Source organism: Ammospiza caudacuta, chromosome 7 (genome assembly GCF_027887145.1).
Source record: "Ammospiza caudacuta isolate bAmmCau1 chromosome 7, bAmmCau1.pri, whole genome shotgun sequence".
NCBI classification, from domain to species: Eukaryota; Metazoa; Chordata; class Aves; order Passeriformes; family Passerellidae; genus Ammospiza; species Ammospiza caudacuta.
The window spans coordinates 37,180,112-37,201,991 of NC_080599.1; the positions used below are offsets into that span (position 1 = coordinate 37,180,112).

Consider the following 21,880-nt stretch of genomic DNA (forward strand, 5'->3'; position numbering starts at 1 on the left):
AATGGAGAATATAATGCACAGGTACCAGTCCATTACAGTTCAAGCCAGGGCAAGTCAGTCCTTTAGCACCCTTTGGTTTCAGGACTGCAGATCTTCATACAACCTCTCATGTCCATCACACACACTACTACACAAAACACTGATACAATTGCAACTACCACACCAGCTCAACAGCCTATATGCTAGCTGGACTATGGATTTCAATTCTACAGAACTGGAAGTTCTTGGGAAACAAAGCAAAAGGAAATGTATCTCCCAGCCTCCTTGAGACAATAGACTGTACGTCTCAAAGTAAAGAACATTTCTCCCCCTCAATAAGAACAGAAAGACAGAATATATTTCAGTGTTTATTACTTAAGATGCCCCACAGAAGTCAGTGATGAATTTAGTACTGACTCCAGGACATCAGAATCTAATGCAAGACATTTTCATTTAATAAATTCTAATCAAGTAAAAGATCAAAGTTCTGTCTACATACTTGGAATGCCTAATGTTGTGTTCACCACATCAGGCTACCTGACATTCAGGATGAAAACCAAGATAACCCTAAGGAAGTACTAGTCATTAACATTCCAAAAGACACAGCCAAAGATGCGCTACTGAAGGATGTGTTTGAGTGGATAGTTTGGAAAAGCACTGAATTTCAGAGAACCCCCTCCCAGGAGATGGAAGAAAAGGCCAGAACATTGGCAATAAACACTGAGCAGCTCTAAATAACCAAAACATTATAGTAAGTGAGCACAGTGAATAGTCACAAATCTATTTCTCACAGATTTCAATGGGATTCAGTGTACCATATCTGATAAATTATACTGCACAGCTAGTAAAATACATACAAAAATCACATGAATATTAATGGCCATTTCTCTTTAACTCATAATGCTATAAATAGTATTTTGTACTTTATATTGATTTTAGAGCACTTATATTATGTCCCATTAGAATCAATGGGGAGTGAAAATTTATTACTGAAAATAATTTGCATTAAGATAAATATGATTGACCTTTTAGCTTTCTTCCATGTTTTCAACAAAACAGCCTGAGAACCAAATTTAAGTTGATAATTACATTTAAGAACAGCACAAAGGACTTGTGACATGCAGAAGCATAGGATGGACCTACAAACAAGGAGAAAATTGCTCAGGTGAATGACAAGTACATGGAGAGTTCATCTCATGACTATTTTCTTACCACTTGCTTCTTCCCTATCAAACTTTTTTTATCTAAATCAAACACTGAAATCATCAGCAATTTTCTTACCAAAAACTGGAATTTAGATTCTATAGCATAGGCTTAATCTTCTAATACAAGCCCTGACAATTATATCAAAATATCAAATAAATTAATTTGAGTCAAATTTAAAGGCATGAGCAAAATAATAACACTACTTAATAATCATGTCTATGAAGATTCTGTAATTGCCAAGAAAAACAAAACACACCTGAGAATAATCATAAACAAAAACCAAAGTTGCTAGCTCGTCTCATTCAGGGTGATAAGAAAAACAAGAAAAAGAATATTGACAGAAAGGTAAATTACAAATAGTAAAATATATCAACACAACATTTTGTAGTTCTGTCACAAACATACTAATGTAAATGCTAAGCTTTTTCATGCAGGACATGAGCATATTAACTTCAGAATCAAAGACTCTCCCCCTTGTCTTCCAAAATATTAATATTGAACTAATATAAGTGTATTTTTACTGCAAAGGAAACATTTTCCTTACAATTCTTAAAAACTTAATCATGTCACTTCTACCTCCTGCTTTTTTAAAGCACACAATGCTATGGGGTGTTTTTACAAACTAATGAGATTAGAGACTTACATTATCACTATCTACCAGTAAAAGTGAAAATGTGTCTCACTGGACTTCAGAGCAGAGGGTTTCAAGTATTATACATCTTAACGGTTTATTTCATTTGAATGTACAGCAACAAACTGCACTGAGGTGAGAAAACAACACACAGGAAAAAGAACTTTTAAAAAAAAATCACACTGAGATGATGTATGAAGTATAATTGGGAATTTTGAAAGTACTGTTCTCCAACACAGGATTTAACATTTACTGAAAGAAGACCAAGGAGCAAGTTTCTCTGACTTTACAACAAATGTTACACTATGTTCCACTTCAGCACTGGTGTCTCAAAATTAATTTGAGGTAAACACAGCTACAATGTAACTAAAAGCTGATTTATATTGTCATCATTGGGCTTCAAAGCACTAACCATTCCTTTCGTTAAACCAAATCCACCATATATCACAATTTCACTACAGGTGAATTACAAATCCCATCTGTATCCCACTCCATCCACTCACTCACTTTTACTGCAAATAAGAAGATGGACCATTCTCAAAGACAAATCTGGACTGGCACAACTGATGTTTCTTTCCATAAGCCTTACCTATGAGGGAATATTGAATCTGGTGTCCCCTTGCTCCTATCTTCAAAAGTGGTGATTTCACAGATGTCACTGGATTAAATACCAAAGAATGCATGCTACTTTCACAGTTAAATATGCTGCACAAGGTAAAATAAAGATTAACATCACTGAATCATTCCACAAAAAAGTACAAGTCAGCTGCTTGGAAAATACAGGTTGTGATGCCCTGTGTATAGTTTTCCAAGGATTATGATGCTTCACCTGGTGCCAGACCTAAACAATTTAGTTATGCAACTTTGTAAAACAATTGTTTAACTCAGAAGTGGAAACATCTGTGGCGGGTTGACCCTGGCTGGACACCAAGTGCGCACCAAAGTTGCTCCATCATTCCCCTCCTCGGCAGAACAGGGAAGAGAAAATAGAACAAAAGGCTCCTGGGCTGAGGTAAAGATAGGGAGAGATTGAGCACCAATTACCTTCTTGGGCAAAAAGGACTTGACTTGGGAAAATTAGCCTAATTTGCTGTCAATCAAATCAGAGCAGGATAATGGGAAATAAAGCTAAATCTTAAAATACCCTCACTCATCCCTGCTTCCCAGGTTAACTTTATTCAGGATTTTCTCTACCTCCTCTTCCCCAGTGGCACAGGAACTGTAAAGCCTCATGATGTGGAGCCTGAATTTTCTTGGCTGGGGGCACCCACTCTGAAACCCGCGGAACATCCAGACACAGAGAGACTCACTTGAAGGGCTGGGGTTTTAATCTAAAGATTCCAAAATAGGACTAGCTAGCCCGATTCTATTTTACACTAAGAGCATTTCATACTTGTAAAATATTATATAGGAGTGTTCAACTGGGCAGATATTGTGAAGTGTCAAAAAATGGCTTCAAACTAATCTCTACCTGAGCCATTAGTACAGACAGCAGGAAACAGTAGAGAATTGAACCACTTTGTTCACCATTGCAAATGGTATTACCACAAGGAGAGAATAAATTTAGAGATGGCATGGAGCTGCTCTAACTCTCAATAAGGAACAAAGTAACAGTCCCGTTCCAGAAATACTTTGCTACTTGAATTTCTCTTTCAGTCTCAGCTACAGGACAAAACCCCAAGTCATTTACAATGTAGTAATATTTACAAACAGGATTTATATTAAAATAGTAAATCTCAAAAGAAAAAAAAAAAAGCATACGAAAGCATACAAAGCACTGTAGTTTTGTACTTATAAACAGTTTCTGTACCCATATCTCCAGTTTCAAGTCATGAGAAAAATCCTTCAGTCTCATCAACTAAATGTTATTTTGTTCGTCTTCCTAGGCTTTTTAATACATACAAGAGCTTTTCTTCATTTCCTCTGATTTAGAACAACATATTTAAAAGGCCTTCAGGACTCACATTAACATCTAACCAGCAGCAAAATATGTCATTTTATTTTATCTCTCTTAGCTCACTGATTACAAAGTTCCATTAACTGAAAGACAGCACCAGTTCACAAAGATAGATCAAGAAAGCTCAGTGGTTTATGCAAGAAGTCCTGGCCTTTCAGGGAACTGCTGAGACCTGAGCTGTGAGCTGGTTTTGAGAAGAAAACAAAGATTCAGTGTTGCTCATCCCAGAACCACACCACTGAACCATGTCCTTGAGCACCACATTCACATGTGTCTTGAACACTTCCAGGGATGATGACTCCACCTCTTCCCCAGGCAGTTTGTTCCAATGCTTGACCATCCTTTCAAAAGAAATTTATTATCTGGAAAAAGAGACCGACTATCACCTGTCTACAACCTTCTTTCAGAAGCAGTAGTGTCCACCGAGCCTCCTTTTCTCCAGAATTAACAACTCAGCTCCCTCAGCTGCCCTAGACTGCAGCCTCACACTCTTTTTCCTAATCTGTAAGAACCTGACAGAGCTGGCCTGACCCTTGCCCTTCCTGCCTTCAGATTTTATTATCTATAGACTGCAACAGTTCACAGCAGAATCAGAAAATGCCTTTGTACCAGCACAGGAAAGGTGATCAGCAGCTGATGCTCAACATCCTGCAGTCTGCACCCAGCAGCCTCTGCTAATAACAATTGATTGGGCGGCAGACCTGGGCACTAATCCTGCTTCCACTGATTTCCAGGGGAGAATTCCACAGAGGTTTAGGAGAAGCAAGGCCGGGTTCTTTGAATGATGATATTCCATTCATAGCATTTCCTGACCTTGTGTGTCTCTCACCAGCTCCGCAAAGAGCATGGGGGAATGGCCCCAGTTACCCTGGGTTAGGCTTTTGTTCTCCCAAGAAATACAAAGGGGAAAAAGTTACAAGAACGTCTGTCAAAATAAGAGTGTTAGGAGATACACAACAAGAAGTGATGGATTATAATAAAGAAAAAAAAAAGTTATCTGAGTCTGCTTTGCCTGACAGTCTCAACATCACTTGATGGATGATTTGCCAGGGTTTACCATTTGTGAGTCATGTATCCACCTTAAACTGTAACACTGTGGAACACTGTGTATCTCAGTGTCTAATCAGAATGGCCTGGTCTGAACAATCTCACTCTGAAAAGGGTGTACAGCAGCTTTTATTGCAGGTTTGTTATCCATGATAACATGATTCACTACTTGCAGTTCTCTCCTCAAACTTTCCTAGTTTAAATGAGAAGAATAGAACTGTGTTATCTTTATTTTCACCCTTTGGAAGGCAAGAGAAAAATATTTATTCCTAATCCATAGAAAGCAAAGAAAACTGAGGTCATTTAATCTTTAGCTGCATAATGTTAAGCCTGAAAGAAGACCTCAATTTTTTTCAAAGGTCATACTTTATAAATCCTGTATTTCTGTACCTAGTTGCTCATATCTCACTACTGCTACACATAAAATAATTGAAACCTTTTGTATCTGCACTCTTGTATTTATAGTTTCTGTACCTGCTCTGCAGACTTTGCAAATTTTAGGTAAAGAAAACTGAGGGCTATCTAAAGACCAAGCATACAGTGGATGCCCTTACTGTCTAAGGAATTTAAAGAGACCCACTGTTTTAATTTACTAGATCAGACACAGTCACAACCCAAGTGATTCTGCCACAACTCAGTGTCCAAGGAAACTCTGGATCAGCATTCCTGGAGATGTTAGGGAGACAGCTGGCAACTTAAACACTACTTCTATCTTTGTGCTTAAAGATGGTCTAACCAGGTAAATGGCAGGATTCTTTCCTCCTCTTCCCAAACTACTCTTGTTTCATAGTGTGACAGACTTCATACTCCAAAACTACCAGTCAATTACTGGCTACATTTATATTCAAATATCTTTTAAATCATCCTATTCATTGGTCATCTTCTGGAGCCAGGAAAGGATTTTATTTTTGCTTTAAACTAAAATGAGATGGAACTATTTGAATATGCAAAAAGAAGTCTGAAATGGGTTATCATGATTCTTCCCCCCATCAATGAAATTCACATATTTTATTTTTAAACGTAATATATTTTTGATAAAATGTCATATAATAAATAACAAAAAATAAATAACCATATAAAATACACACCAAATATTTCAAAGCACAATAAATTAATGTAAAATAAGTAGTTGGTGCCAGTATGATGAATAGACTGTTTCCCTAAGGACCTGAGGGTGCCTATTTTATGCTGCTCAATGCCTGTGTGTGCATGCCCCATTGAAGTTTATTAGAGCCCAAAGCACTGCTGTGCACACCAACTCTTATGCCTAAAGAGTTAACCAGCCCTAAGCCACCAGAGCTGCTGCCAAGTGGAACACCAAGTGGATGTGGCTCAATATGCTCTAAAAATCCAGGCATTACTCTAAGTGCCCGAGTACTAATTCAGAATGAGATGTCAGTGTGTCAGACACAGCTGATGACATTTTGATGGAAGCTGAAAGCCAGAACCCTAAGTGTGATCTACAAAAGCCTCCTTCAGCCACCACCCAAATCTGCATTTAAGGAGCTGCTCTTTCAGTGTGTCTGCCAGGTAAATCTGGCAATCTTGCAGGACATCCAACACTGCCACCTATGATGAAGTTGGAGGAGTTACACAGCTCCGTAAAACACATCAGAAAGTTCTTTGGAAATCTCCAAAGAGTTATGAGCTCCAACTCAAAAGATGCGCTTTAACAGCTCCTGGAGAAGGGACTCAAATGCTCTGCACACCATTTCCAACATCTGCAACTGAAACCCACAATTTGTGCTCTCTTTTGTTACCTGTTACCTGGACTGAACCATCCCCCACCATGGCTCTGTAAAAGCAGAAGGGCTGGAATGAAAGCACACTTTTGTGTTTTTCTGATGGGTGGCTCTGCACAGCAGAGCAGGTATCTCAAATCCATTTCAGGTGCATCACTCTCCCAATCCATTGCATACAACTTCAGTGCTACATAGAATGAGTCTGAAATTTAACCTGCAAGCCATGCATGATAGTCAGGTATCTCAAAGTGATTGCCTGTGTGCCTGTCCCAGGGCTGAATCTCCTGAGATTTCAATACTCCAAATCTTCCCAAACTCATACATTAAATTCCTCAATGGACACTGAAGATCAAAACCATGGTTTGAACTTCTTTGTTCCAATATCCTCCTATGCCATGAGGAGTTAATACTCCAGTACTTGATGGCAGGGGTCTCCATGTAATGCTTCTAATAGCGCTCGGAGATCCTCAGAAGCAAGGTGCTATGTAAGCAGAGAAAGCATTATTATTTAATGACTTGAGGAAAAAAATCCCTTGTTTCAGAAAAATGGGAAGGTTATAGGTCCATAAAATGCAAAAACAGCCACTTGAAACTATACCTGAAGGAGTACGTAAAAAAATTGCATTTGTTGGGGGCTTCCTTTCCTATTACTAAAAAGAAAAAATACAGCTTGATTAGAAAAGTACAATTTAGGCACCTATCAACTCAAAAGCTTCTTTGAAGTATATTTTACCTACTCCTTCAACATACAATCTGTATCACTTTATTGATGAATATTTGCACAAATTGCACTGGTTGGCTATTATCATATAATTATTTAAAAATTCCTCTTCACAAATTTTAGCAAGAACAATATTAATTCAGTGGTATAGACATTCACGGTGAAACACAAAGCTCTGATGCCTATAGCACAATATTATGGTTCCTTACAACCAGTTTTGTACCCTTTTAGGAATAAAATGTTAATGTCAAACTTTCACAATAAATTTAACTTTGCTTCCCAGCTTGACCCTCTTTTCCACACAGTTTTGTTTCAAGTGTTGTCAAGTCTAAATGCAGCTATTATAGCACATTTCTTCTTTTGTGACTTAATGTTGTAATTTGTAAGGAAAATGTAAGAATAATTATTGATGTAACAATAAAGCATGGGTATACTGCAGATAATTCTGGATTTTTAACTAGGAAATGTAGGTTCACAAAATTATCCTCTGTCCTCCTTTCAGTGAGCTGTCACCCTGTCCATATCTTACTTCCATGAATTTAATATTTTGAACCGCCAACTTTGTCTTCATATTTCACAATATTTCATAAACATAAAGCAAATATGATGCTGCTAAGTAAGAGCTTGAAATACAATCTTCTTACAGAAATATGTATGTCTAAACCAGCTTCCCATTTTATTGATTGCTCTGTGCAAAAACATGAAAGCATAAATACTAGGAGTTGATTCGTTTTAATTTCTTTGCACTTAGCCATGGCCTCAGTCTAAAGAAGGATCTAACCAGTCTGACAGTTAAAGATTAACAGTCCTGCCAGACCAACAGGCTTGACAAAGGAGCTTAACTTAATCCTTAAGGCAGTATAAGATGTCTTATGTGTATTACTGCATAGGAGCACAACTTTAATAAACACAGTGTAATGTAATTTTCAGTAGTTTTACTGATGTCAAGTATGGGATATGAAGCAAAAAATAATTTGACAGATCTATTTGTTTTCCAAGGGTAACTATTTTTTAGAGATTAATTCTGTTTTGAATTTCAGTCTCAGTGCTTTGCAAGGACTGATATACAAAAAAGCATTAAAAAAAAAAAAGAGAGAAAAAGAGACAAGCAGATGCAACCTCATCATTCACAATCATGAGGGACTCAATTTCAGCTAAACTGGCTTACACACTGGTCTGTTACAGCTCGTTTTACCTCTGATCTCAGTCACAAGGTTTTCATCCACTTGCTGTGAACAATGCATTCAATTTTAAGAAGTTCTGAGAACTTAAATAACTATTAGGTCCTTGGACTTAGAATAACATGGATGAGATCACCTCTTGCACCTTCAAAAAGAATTAATCTTCTTTTGTTACTTGCTACAGACTGTGAAAATTAACGAACATACCCGGAAGTTCAAATGTCAGGACATTAATTTTCATGTTAAAATTATTTTTTTCACATTATGCACTACAAATATGGTATGTCATCCTCATAACATGCTGACAAATATACCTAAAAAGTGGCATAATTAAAAAAAATTTTTTGAGAAATATTAATAAAGGTGATGCATCATATCATCAACCAATTTATTATATAAGAGTCTGTCTGAGAGCAGTGATAGAAGCACAGTGGCTCAGTCTCTGTTAGCACACACTCTAATTCCAGGTGCTCCCAGTGCAGCTGCCTCACTGTGCTCCTTAGCAATACAAAACCTCAAAGACAGGTCTGCAGGTCTGTGAGGTGCCTCAAATCTCAGTTTGATCTGAAGATACATGCTCTCGCAGTTTATATGATGTCTGTGTATGGGATATATTGCTCTTCCATCCTGGCAGCACTGACAGACTGACAGCCACCCACACCTTGTACTGCAGCCCAGGATGCTGCACACCCCTCATGAGGGCAGGAGCGTGATCCCTACACTTACAGGTGGGTAACAAGCTGTGCCAGTTTCAGATCAGCACAGCTGGGAGTGAAGGGTGATTCTAAAGCCTCATTTCACTTTCCATCTCAAAATGTCCACAGGCATAATTAAAGATCCCTGAAAGCTGTTTTGTATTACATAAACTGCTACAGATCAAAAGGGTTCACTGTGCTGGAAGAAATCAGACACATTAATAGCAAAGATACCCTCCTGGCCCTGATATCCCTCCTCCACATGTACCAGCTGCACAAAGTGCCTCAATTATGCCCTTAAACCATCAGGGACACATCAACGCTACCCCTGAGAAAGAATATTCAGCATATCTGTAACTAGGTTCATTGCTTCTTTGCACTGCTACTGAGACATAAAGCAGATACAGCAAAAGTGGAAAATGCAGCTCTAGTTTTGATTCTACTTGTAAAAACCAGAGCTTTTGGCTATTCATAAAAATTAAATCAAAATTAAACCCATTAATATGATAATTACACATGGAAAGAGTAACATTAAGGCTCAAAGGCAAACCAGTCTCTTGTTAGTGAAGATGTTACTAAATATCCTATCAGCAACAATTCTTCACTGACCAAAATTAAGATACAGTTGTCAATATTTTCAAAGCAATATATACATGGTAAGAATATCAGAAAAGACAAATGAAAACACAAACATTACAAACGGAATAACCTGTGCATACAGAAATAGTCATGTTACAAGCAAGAAAAACCACATAGCTTCATGCTCAAACATGATTTTGTAAAGCAAAGGAATTAAAATCTTTTCTTCAGTGAGTATCTATCCAGTGAAAACAGCAGATTTTGTTCTAAGTGGTGACTCAGATGCTCTGTGAACCAAATTTAGTGTCTCATTTCAAACTCTGAAAACCCGATCCACAACGTCATCTATCATATTAGGCTGCAGTACAAGAAAATAATTATGAAAAATAGTCTTTTTTTGTTAAGTGTACTAAACATGTGGCAAACTAATGACCAGAATTTAAGTGACAAGAGTACTCTCAGTTATATTCTCCAGTCATACCAGGCAAAAAATTCCTGGCAGTGTGGCAGAGGCTGAAAATGCTCCTCTGGAGCAGAGTTAGGAAGCCATCAGGACATGGACCAGGAGCTTTTTTTCTGGGAGATGCAGGCAAATACTGACCATGCTCCACACAGCCAACCACACTCCAGCACTCCAGTTTATTGTCCAGTGCCCAGGAGTCGAGTGCAGCACTCACAGAAGCTCCAAGTGAATGCCACAAAGCCACACCAGTGTGCTGAGCCCAGGACAATAAACCCTGCCTTTCAGTCAGGCTTATTAGTTCTGGCTTAGCAACAGGCAAACTGCAGTGGCTCTGCTGCCAGAGCAGAGCCTGTGCATCTCCAAGCAGCTCAAAGGGAGGGCAGAGTGTGCTCCTGTCTGCTGGCAAAATCCCATCCTGACATATGCTTAGACATCGTGTCAGCTGGCACCGGGCAAGCCCTCACTGAAGGGCTGGGTATTATGTACAGTCCCATTCATGGTCGAGGGAGTTCTCAGGGATAATGTGAGCAATATTATAACAAAGTGTCTCATTCTTCCTCAGGCTCATGAATCACTATTAAAAACAGAAAGAAATCTGGAGTGGTGTCCCAAAGAGAATACGTAAGGAGGTGAAAAAATGGAAATAGCAGTGACTTTGTTACAGGCATTTTGTTTGTAAAATGTATTTAAGATAGTTAGCAATAATATCAACAATGACCAATTTATGGAATACAAACTCTAAGAAAGAAATTACCTAAATATAACATTTAGTGTTTTATCATATTTTTTTTAAACGGGAGTTCACCTGCAATTATCCAGGCACAGGCAGATGAGCTGAGCAAGGACAGGCAGTGCTAACTCTGCAATGCTTCAGCAGCTGCATTCAGAACACTGGCTGTATTTTGAGGTTTTATGTTTCTATTTTAGAGACAACCAATACGCTGAGATGTGTAAAACTAACCCTTTTACAGTAGCATTAGGACTAAAACGGACAGCAATCAAATTTAGGAGCACACGTGACATTATTTTAATCTCCATGGATGAAATGAGGCCAAGTGTGAGAAGGACTGACCCAAAGATGTCACACTGAAAGCTCTAAGAAAGCAGGGAAGGGACAGGACAGGTTGTGCAACAGCACATACTCCCTGTGAGCCTCTGAGCTCTGCACTGACTGAGGATAAAGCTGGGAAAGCACTGCTTCCATGTATTTGGGCAAAAGCTTTCTCATAAGGACCATGGACAAGTCTTGGAAACCGTGTTTTCTCAACATGCCTTTGCTGTGGCTAAAGGTTCGGTCTCTTCAAATACAACGTGTACATAATCTGATATTTGTTAGAACACCAAATGCAATTTCAGTCCTTGGCACCGCACTTGAGAACTGCCCAGATGTGTTGTTGGCATGTCCTTACCACTATTCCCCAGGCACTCCACGGAGCTTCCACCTATCTTGACCTCCAAATGCTACAGAAAGCACAGAGCAGAGCCAGCCCAGCTCCAGAGGAAATGTGGCTGCCAAAGACCAGGATTTACTCACTCAGATACAGCCTGACTATTCTGGTTTCAAGCTAACAAGGCTGTCTCAAACTACACCAGGCAGACTCACTGACCCAGCCTCTGCCAGCCTTGGAATCTCTGCATCATTTCATCAGCCCACAGCCACATGCTACCTTCCGTCTGCTGTGTCAACTGTGGTTGTTTAAAATATACTCTTAGATTATTACATCCCTCACTTTATTACATTTGGGGTATACTATGCATGAAATATAATAGAGCTGAAGCAGAAAACATTGTATGCTATGACAAGAGGGATTGAACTGAAAGAGAATAGGTGTTGTCTGGATATTAGAAACTTCTTCACTGTAAGTGTAGTGAGGCCCTGGCACAGGCTGCCCAGAGAAGCTGTGGTTGCCCCATCCCTGGAAGTGTTCAAGGCCAGGTGCTACAAGGCTTGGAACAACCGGGTCTAGTGGGAAGTGTCCCTGCCCATTGTGGGGTGAGGAGTGAAACAAAATAATCTCTCAGGTCCCTTCCAAGCCAAACCATGGTAGGGTTCTAGGATGCTGTTTTGTACAAGCCACAAGCATGAAGCTCACTGAAATGGAACAAAAGTGTCTGTCCACAGAGAACAGTAATGCAGGCAAGAAAGTTTAGAACAGAATGAGCCTGGCTGTAACTCATGTCACTACCTGCAAAACAGCCTGGTATCTCAAGCTGGGAAAAAAGGTTCTAACTTCATGCAAGCAAACTGGTAAGCAGCCCATACACGGTGATGAATGCAGTCTCTAGAACCGTGTTTCTCAGCAAGCCATTTTTTAAACATAACAAAAGTTCCTTTAACTTTCCTGTGCACAAGACTTGGTACATTTTCACAAATTTGCACTGTGGAATTTTTCTTTTCTTTAGAGCTAGCTCTTAGGCTGATGCTCTTCTGTTATTACATCTACTTTTATGACTTGCTATAGCTGTGGGCAACATATATTATAACAGTACAAAATTTACAGACTACTTTGTTTCTGCAATATTAACATCATGCCAATACCTGAGGATGCTAATAATACACTAGATGCAAAATATATTATTTGCTAAACAAAAACGCATATTCCAAATATACTGAATGTTTATTGGGAAACATTTTCCTCTTCCAGGTTATTTCTAACTAAGCCATCCATTCTGTAATGGAAATTTTTTGCAGCTGCAATGAATTCCTAACATGTTGTATTAAACAAGACACATATTTATATATTCTTCTTCTGTGTTACTTACAATAGTCCATATTATTAAATATAAATTAAGAAAACCTGATCTATGCTGCCTGTTTACCATATAAACCCATTACTATTCCCTTATCTTGGACAATGAACACTTTATACCACACTGCCATTGTGAAAAAATATTCTACTAATCTATTAAATGTATCAGTTTTCCCTCTCTGTGTTTTAAAATAATCCAATCTTTTTCTGAAGTTGTCTCACAAGGTTTCAGTAAGGATTCAGTATTCACTACTGCATGTAATAAACACAGCATGTTTCCCTTCCTTCCCAGACACAGTGTTACCAGATTTGCCTAACCCAGTTCAAATTTGCTGGATTTTCTACAGCAATGTGTACGTGTTCCTCAGTGCCCAGCTCTGTCTTTCATATGGACTACCAAGGGACACCTCAGAGCTCCACTTCCCCAGCTGCATTTTGCACTTCTGTTGCAAACAAACACTCTGAAGGCAGAAAGCTTCAGCCTTGACTAGTTCCCTCTCCTCTTGACTCCTATTTTTTACTGCAATTGGTTATTTTTGGATTGACAATAGAGAACAATTAACAGCAGTTTTTGAACTGAAAGTACTTGCTTTTCCAGCTGACAGCAAACCTTAGTAGTTAACCAGGTCTTAGCACTTCAGGTTTTAACTCTTGGAGAAAGAGTGATGACTAATGGAGATTGTGTGGGGATGAGGTGAAACAGAGTGAGGTTAAATACCATGATGCTTCACCTCACCTTCAAAGTAGCTTTTGTGCTGTCACATCTGCTTATATCAGCACCAAACGACTGCTGATTTGATCATAATTGCCCTAATTAGAAGTTCAATTAATGCACTGAGTTCTTCCTATCAGTGCCACCTCAGCACCAAGGACGAGCACACAGCGTTACTGAGCAATACAGGTTACTGTCCTAAGGAAGGTCACTGGGAAAAGGAAACTACCTGCAATCCACTGCTTTGAGGATATCACATAGTTAGGATGCCACTCAATATCCACTTATGCCCCAGGACAAGCAGAAAGGGAGAATTTAAGGAACTCTATTGAGAGATATCCATCAGCTGTGAGCAAAAATTACATTTCCTGTCATTGAAAATCTCATTTAGTTCAGACTTGCTTCCACCAAGGATTAAGAACCTTCAAAAGAACACTTTGTCTTCACAGGAAGATGAAAATAGCCTAGAAATCTCACAGTGAAAGATCATGTGAAAAAGAAGTTCACAATATAGCAACTTTAAATGGTTATCAAATATAATATACTTCAACACATACTAAAAATACAAATGTGGTCATTGAAATTAATGCTGAAAGTGAAGAGAAAAAAAATTACGGAGTTTTGCATAAGAGCTGAACAAATTTCACCAGTAGACAAAATATCACCAATTCCCTGCCTGAAAGTACTTTGCAAATCCACTGAATTAAGAATTTTGTATGTTCACAAACGAAGACAGGTAAGCAGACAGGGAAACAGACAGCATCCACATATTAAAATATTATGTGTATGATATTCATAAAACAAGCATATTTACTCATTCTTCATAAACTTCATTTACTCTTCTTTCATAAATCAGGATAATTTGTGAAAAATTCATATAATCCAGAATCAGTCAAAAAAAAGAAGCGCAATAATGAACATCTTCATGCTTCTGCAGTTTTTCTTCTACAAACCAAAAAAGAGAAAAAAAAGCAAAAAAACCTGCAAAAAATCCACCAAACAAACACTCTGTTTTGGTCAGCTGCAAAAATAAGATAACATATCATGACCAATATATGGTATCAGATATTGTGGTGAGATGTGACTTTTTTTAAATGTGAGAAAATTAAAACACAATTCTGCATCAACTGTCAACCTGAATACCTACTATTTATGTTTTTACTGAAATAAATTATCAATATCTGGTGAAACAGTCTCTGAAATAAACTTTTTGCTTCAGTTTCTATGAAAGAATAAGGCTATATCACATAATGTCACAAATTACATAGGGCAAGATCTTCACCCAGTATAAACTCCAAAACATTCTCTTGTTTGCAGTATTACAACAATGATTGTCACTCCTTTATCTTCCCAATCACCAGGAAATGATGAGAACATGGCTAGTTTGTGGTTGGGTAGGTTTTTATCCATCCTGCTACATTAATGAACATTTACAACATCATGCACTAAATGCATACCAAGCATCTTCCAGTTTTCAGGGACATTTCAATATTTAATAGTACCTGTGCTCTTTTGAGATGACTTTTTTAAAGCAACAGATGCTGACTTCTGCCTGGACCACTACCCCTGCTATTTAGATTTTATCTTTAACAGCACTTGTTTTAGAAAGAATTAGGCAATAGTGTTAACTGTAAAATATGACTTGCTTATTATCCTAGTTAACATCTCTCTCAAGCACACACTGGAGTCAGAATTCTACAAAAGATGGGTCCAACAGAACACAGCCTTTTTCATAAAATAAATATATAAACTGCACAGCACCTGATATATGTAAACATTTAAAAATATTTCAAGATATTCTAAGTAGAAGCAGTGCTATGCTAGAACGACTGGTTCCTTTCAGACATGCCAAGCAACCTGGAAAACAGGAAAATGTACTATAATTTGCTGTCATTGCTGTGAGCTCTGTATTGCCCTGTGTGGGCAGCTAGTGCACACAGAAACTACTAAAAATTTTAGACAAGGATCACCAAAATGAAGGTAAGCCTGAAAAAGCACACTACTGCAGTAGCTCAAAAGTAAGAAATTGTAAAGTACAGGACAGTCATTATTTAAAAGCTGTGTAAATCTGGAAAAACAATTGTCTGTGCTCCCTGTGTGTGGATATTCAATTATGTTTCCTGACAGTCATGGTATTTTTTTTTTAAGATGACACCTTTATAAGGATTTAAATAAACCTACAGCTTATCAGTGGTAGGTAACTATGGTACCTTAAAATACAAAAAGCCAGGAAGCCAAGAGAGCACTGAGCAAAGGGCATTTTGGACTCCCACCTTGCCCAGGTCTCAGACAGATGGAAGAGTCCCCAACAAGGTTATTCTAGAATAAAGTCTCCCCCTTGTGGATCTCTCACATAATAAAAACCCCATCAAATCCTTAATTGTGTAATAAAGTTTATGTTCCTTCCTTTGCAGGTAAGAATTTCAGTGGCAAATAGGAACATGTAATGAAATCATAGTACATGGTTTACATAACTCTGTGGGCTTGATCCCACCTCAGGCAAGACAAGCTGTTTTGCTGTAAGATACATTATGGTTCTGTGATAAATTCATTAAAAACCAATAAAACGTTCAAAATAATTTGATTCCTTCTCAACTCTATGTTTAGTTATGAAGGCTGGTTTAGTGAAGCCCCTCAAAACTATCCAGCCCTAAACTGTCAATGGTTTAGTGAGGTAAAAATTAAAATTCCAAACTCATTTGACTTCATTACTAAAAATAATATAAAGCATGGTAAGATTCCCATCTGATTTTAAGTGCACAAAGTTTACTATCCCAAAAAAAGTAGTTTCACCCAAGAGCAACTTCTTGCAACTCAGAGATTAAGGAGCTATAGCAGCACTATTTGCAGAATGACTCTTCCTCAAACACTTCATTAACTACACTATTCTCTGATCTGCATTAATTTAGAGGGATCATCAAGATTTCTTTGCATATGATAATTCACATTATCATAAATTAAGAAATCATTGTGATCACTTAAATTATCATGCTGATCTCAATTTGCTCTTAAGGTATTTAAAAGTATTTCTAATAAATCATACATTTTGACTGCAGGATTGATTTTAATTTTTTTTTATTTTCTAAGGAACAAAATCCTTGATGGTGTGAAATATTATTCAATTACATACGTGACAAACTCCTATTTTATTTGCAGCACCAACTGTTGAGTCAATACTGAGCAAAAAGCCTTTTAACTATCCAGAGACATGTTCTCACATTCATTTCAGAATCGTAATATAATGGTTAAATATTTATTTCTTGCAAGTTCTGGAATAGTGCTAGGTTTCCTACTTTGATTAACATTCTCTTATTTGTATGCAGGAATCGCTTTAAAAATATTAGCATGTAATTTCTTGCTAGCACTATGATAAATCAACAGAAAGGCTTATCCCCATGCCTCCCCAAAGAAGAGCATAATTCTGCTTCCCTCAATGCCAGTGACAAAACCTCTTTAATTTCAGGATAACACCCACAGAATTCATGAAAGATGTCACTTTGACAGTGTAGGACTCCTGTCCTAACTGCAGAGCAGATGCAGCAGCTAAGCAGTGCTACACTCAAAGTGCCTCTGTAGGAGCCAACAGCTCCTTGAACTAGAAGCCACCACTTCTTCCCTTTGTTTCAGTCCTTGACCTCTCAATAACAACTATCAGCAAACCATATTTTCTCTTCAAAATCTGACATTTTTTTAGGATAGAACATCTAGCTATTGGGAACAAAAAGTGATACTATTTATTCATTTCAAACATCCATCAACAATGTCTGTCAACTGCTGTTACTGTGGGACATGCAGAGGTGAAATGCCAAGGATCCACTTGTATCTCTGAATCCAGAGCATTTCTGATATTTTTTTGTTCCAAGAATTCAGCTCAACAAAAATTAAGTATGCACTGCTAAACTGTGAAAGGCTACTAAAGCTAAGTACAGGGGTTCTGATCTCTGATGCTTGACTCATGGAAAAATGGGCTTGCAGGAACTATGAAAGCAAAGACTAGAAACTCATGCAAAAAACATCTTCAACCTGGAAAAAAAATGACATTTTACTGTATTCTCAGAGACTGCCTGCTTATCTTGACAGTATGGATGAGGAACTACAATTCTTACTGAATATAAAATAAAAGGAGAAAAATAATTGGTAATTATAATATTGCAGGCTATATTTCAAAATCATTGTTACTGAGTACTAAGTGCCCAAATTTTCTGGCAAATAGTCTCCATACATGATCATCCAGCACTACTAAATGAGCTGTATTGCTAGTAGTGACAGACATTTGTAATACATGAAATTTCACAATGAGGACAATTGTTAAATTTTATCCCTGAAGAGAAACATCTTTACTGCCACATACTTACACAGCTCATGTGTCAATACTCACACTGTGATTATGGATCACTAACTTCAGTAGCTGGCAGACAGCTCCTACATATATGTGCATAGCAACTCTCATTAAATGCACCAGAATGGGTACAACACCACAAACATGAAAGGAGCTTTTCCTGTTAAAGCAAATTATGGGATCCAGAAACAAGCACAAGAATGATCCAGACATTCAGTCTACTGCCACCTGTCACTCATGCATGAACACATAGCAAGGTTGATTTCTGTATAATGGTCATTCAGTTTCAGGTCATTCAACCTGACAGATAATTCCAAGATTCTATGTGGGAAATTAAGGAAGCCATACTGTGAAAAATCTACCATTCATTGTCATTTCACACCATCACCTCTGTGCTATCACAGTAACATGTACCATTGCTGAATTCATTGCTGCCTTACCTTTGCAAGCCTGTTGTCCTCAAACAAGAGATACTTCTCATCTCCTTCCAGACCGCCCCATCTCTTCAAATACCATGTCCTTTTCACAGCTACAGAATCTTACCTTGCTTTCTTCCTGCAGCTCTCTTCACATTCCTTAAAACTTCCCCTATTCCCTCATTTCACTTGCTATTCAAGCTGTCTTCTCTGCAGTTTCCAACGTCCCACCCAAACCACAGGTTCCCTGAATATGTCTCACCATTCCTCAGTTCTTGCTCTCTCACTGTTCTCTCACCATTCCCAATCCTGCATCCTTTTTTCAAACCATGAATTTCTGTGATTTTTTGCATTCTCCATTTTTTATTATGGATGAAACCTATCTATTCTGGGATTGTAAATCCGTGACAAGTACATGGACTACCAAATGAAATTACAAAAATAAATACATTATTAAGAGACAAAGCCCCTTTCTCCCCCGTCTCCTTATGGCAATGCAGTGTCCTCACTGCTCTGTATACCACAGTGGCACAGCTCTCTGCATGATCTCGTGTGCATTAAATTCAGACAAAGCAAGCAGAGAACACAGCAGGGATAGCACAATATTCTTTCTGACCCACAGAAGTTAGGTGGAAAAGTTATTAAACCTTCAGGAGATTATTACTGTGAGGCATGAGCTGTGTGAAATTAAATTCAGAAATAGAGTATCTGTGGGGTTTGGGCCATATTACAATATATTAAAAAACCAAAGGATCATCTTTCTCCAAAACACAAGGAAACATGAAAATTACCTGGAAAATAACAGAACAGTGATTTTAAGTATGGCCTGTTAATGAGGGGTGTTTGTGAGTCTGGAGAAACCAGTGTGAGGTATTATCAGAATCAGAAGACTACTCACACATGCATTCCAAAAAGCCCACAGATGTCTTTTCAATTACTGCTGGATATAACAACCATGTGCACATCTATCTACACCTATCATACAGTCATGTTCAAGAAGAACAAAAGAATTACAACAGTACACGTCAGACAGTAGGAAGCCCTGGCCAAACTTGCTTTTTCAATAGGCATTACATCTGAGAATTTCCAGGAGAACCATGTAGGAAAGCAAATAAAGCCTACAAGGCACCATCATGTGTTATTTTTCTGTGCTAAGAGCCCTACAGATAACTCTTGCATAGAAAGTTATGCCAGAAGGAACAATAAAAACCTCTGTATATCAAAGTCACTAGGAGCTTCACACAGTACCTCCAAACGGAGCCCAGTAAGTTGTGTGACAACATATCTTTCAGAAGGTTGTCAGTCTGGATGTGAAAACATAAAGTTGCGAATCCTCACTCCTCTTGTTTATTTTTAAAGTGAATTTTTACTGCAAGATGTGTGTGCACTAAACAATATCTGGGGTTTTGGAAGAGGAAGACCTTGAAATTTCCAGCTGAAAGCAACAACATGAACACCAAACAAAAAGCAGAGGAATCTGCCTCCTAAGAAAACTACTGAAGCTTGAGTATCTCTTTGGCATAGATGTGCCACCTTGCTCACTTTATGTCACTACATCTGTCCTGTGAGCCATCAAAGCTTAGCCTGCCTATCTCTGGTAAACAAGTATTATAGTCTGACAATACAGCCTGGTAATTCCTCTGTCAAGGGGAGGGACATCATTTTGCTCACCACTAAAGAAGTGCCCCAAATTTCTAGAATGGAAACGGCGGGTGACAACTTCTGCTTCCCAGAAGGGGGGATGAAAAGGTCATTTGTGCAGGGGACTTTTTTCATTTTTCCTATGACAAAATGAGCTAAGAATAAACACCTACTTATTGACTTTGCCCTCCAGTAAATAAACCTCATTCTTTAACTCTTACTAATATCATCTTAAACATACATTTGTACTGTACCTAGAGCATACAACATTAGAAACACTTCATCTTTCCCTCCCCCTTTCTACCGTGCAAGGGAGAAGAGAAGCAGCACTGCATAAATACCCAACCGCGGGCTGGAGCCCGGCTCCTGACCCCGGTAATTCCTGCTCTTGGGCCAGGCTAAGCCTGGCAGGCAGCGAGGCAGGCAGGGCACGTCGGCCCCGCCGAGAGGAACCGGGCACCTCTCGGGCGCAGGAGGGAGAGCTCGGCAGCTCCGGGCTCGGTGCCCCCGAGGGGGCCGGGAAGGAGGGGCGGTCCCGCGGCTCACCTTGTGCTCCAGGACGCTGATGTAGCCCTCCAGGAGGCCGGCCCCGACGGGCAGGGCCGGGTGGCGCTGGCCGCGTTCGGGCGGGCGGCTGGGCACCGCCGCCACCTGCTGCTGCCGCCGCCGCGGCTCCGGGTGGCCCCCGCCGATGCCGATGCCGCCGTACATGAGCAACAAGCTGGTGCACATGGTGGTGAGCGCCAGGCAGACGGCCAGCCCGTGGCGCTGCGGGGGGCAGAGAGAGAGCCGGCTCAGCGGGCTCCCCCCGCCGCGGGGCCCGGCGGGGCGCGCCGCTTCCCCGCCGGCGCACCCGCAAGTTTCACCCGCCACACGCCCGGCAGAAGTGCGAGGAGAGAACTGGGGAAGCCCCTCCGTCCTCCTCCTGTCCCCTCGCCAGCCCGCTCCCGTGGCTCTCTCCTTCTCCCCCAGCCCTGCTTCCTCGCCTCTTCTCCCCTCCGTGCGCCCGGCTACCCGGCGTCTCTCATTCCCGTGCCGCCGTCCCCTTTGGGCATCTCATCCGTGCATTTTAACGAGTGTTGGGGACTGTAGCGCTTCCCCCCGCCCAGATACCTCCAGCCTCGTCCTTTAAGCAGATCGGTTTTCTGCACGCTCCTTAAAACGCACACACACACAAAACCCCCAAACCACGAGCAACACGAATAAAAGAAAGCAGACGGAAAGTTCTTGGTCGCCGCCACCAAGGTTCGGTCGCCTTCGCGCGATGCCGGGAGAGCCGCGGGGATGCAGCCCGGCGAAGGCTGGAGCGTGTGCAGGGTGCCCGGGGCAGCTCCGCTCCGCGCCGCTCCCCTGCTCTCCTCCCCGCCGCCGGAGCCGGGATGAGCCGTGCCAACAATGCACTTACCATCAGGGTCTTCATTTTGTGCGCCTCCCGGCCGCCAGTCCTCCCGCTCCCCGCTAGGCTCGGCATGGCGGGGAAGCCGCAGACATGGCTCGGCCAGGGAAGCGCCGCCGTGGCGGGAATTAGGGGGGAATTACACTCGGCCGGACCCTCGGAGCCTGCCAGAGCCGGGTCCTCGGCTGCCCCGCCTGCCTCCGCCTCCGCCTCCGCCTCCTGCTGCCGGCGCAGCGGCGACTTCAGGGCAGGTGGAAGTTAACTTCTGCCTCCGCTCGGGCGCTGCTCCGCTGCCGAGCCCGCGGCGCGGGGGGGGGGCGGCGGCGGCGGGATCGCCGCGGGCACCGGGCGGGCACCGGGCGGGCGGCGCCCCGAGCGAGCAGGAGCAGGGGCTGGAGCTCCTTCCTTCCTTCCTTCCTTCTCTC

General features: G+C 40.4%; 1 protein-coding gene across 1 annotated transcript in view; it reads right to left on the reverse strand.

Annotated features, from left to right (window-relative positions):
* The window catches only part of ST6GALNAC5 (ST6 N-acetylgalactosaminide alpha-2,6-sialyltransferase 5), a 64,877-nt gene extending 43,265 nt beyond the window's left edge, over positions 1-21,612 (reverse strand). Inside the window, exons 1-2 of the mRNA XM_058808204.1 lie at positions 21,465-21,612; positions 20,606-20,827 (exon numbers count right to left, since the gene is read on the reverse strand). Of these exons, the coding sequence (XP_058664187.1) occupies positions 20,606-20,827; positions 21,465-21,530 (288 nt within the window). The 5' untranslated portion in view covers positions 21,531-21,612. The remainder of the gene's footprint in view (positions 1-20,605; positions 20,828-21,464) is intronic.
* Positions 21,613-21,880: the final 268 nt, after the last annotated feature.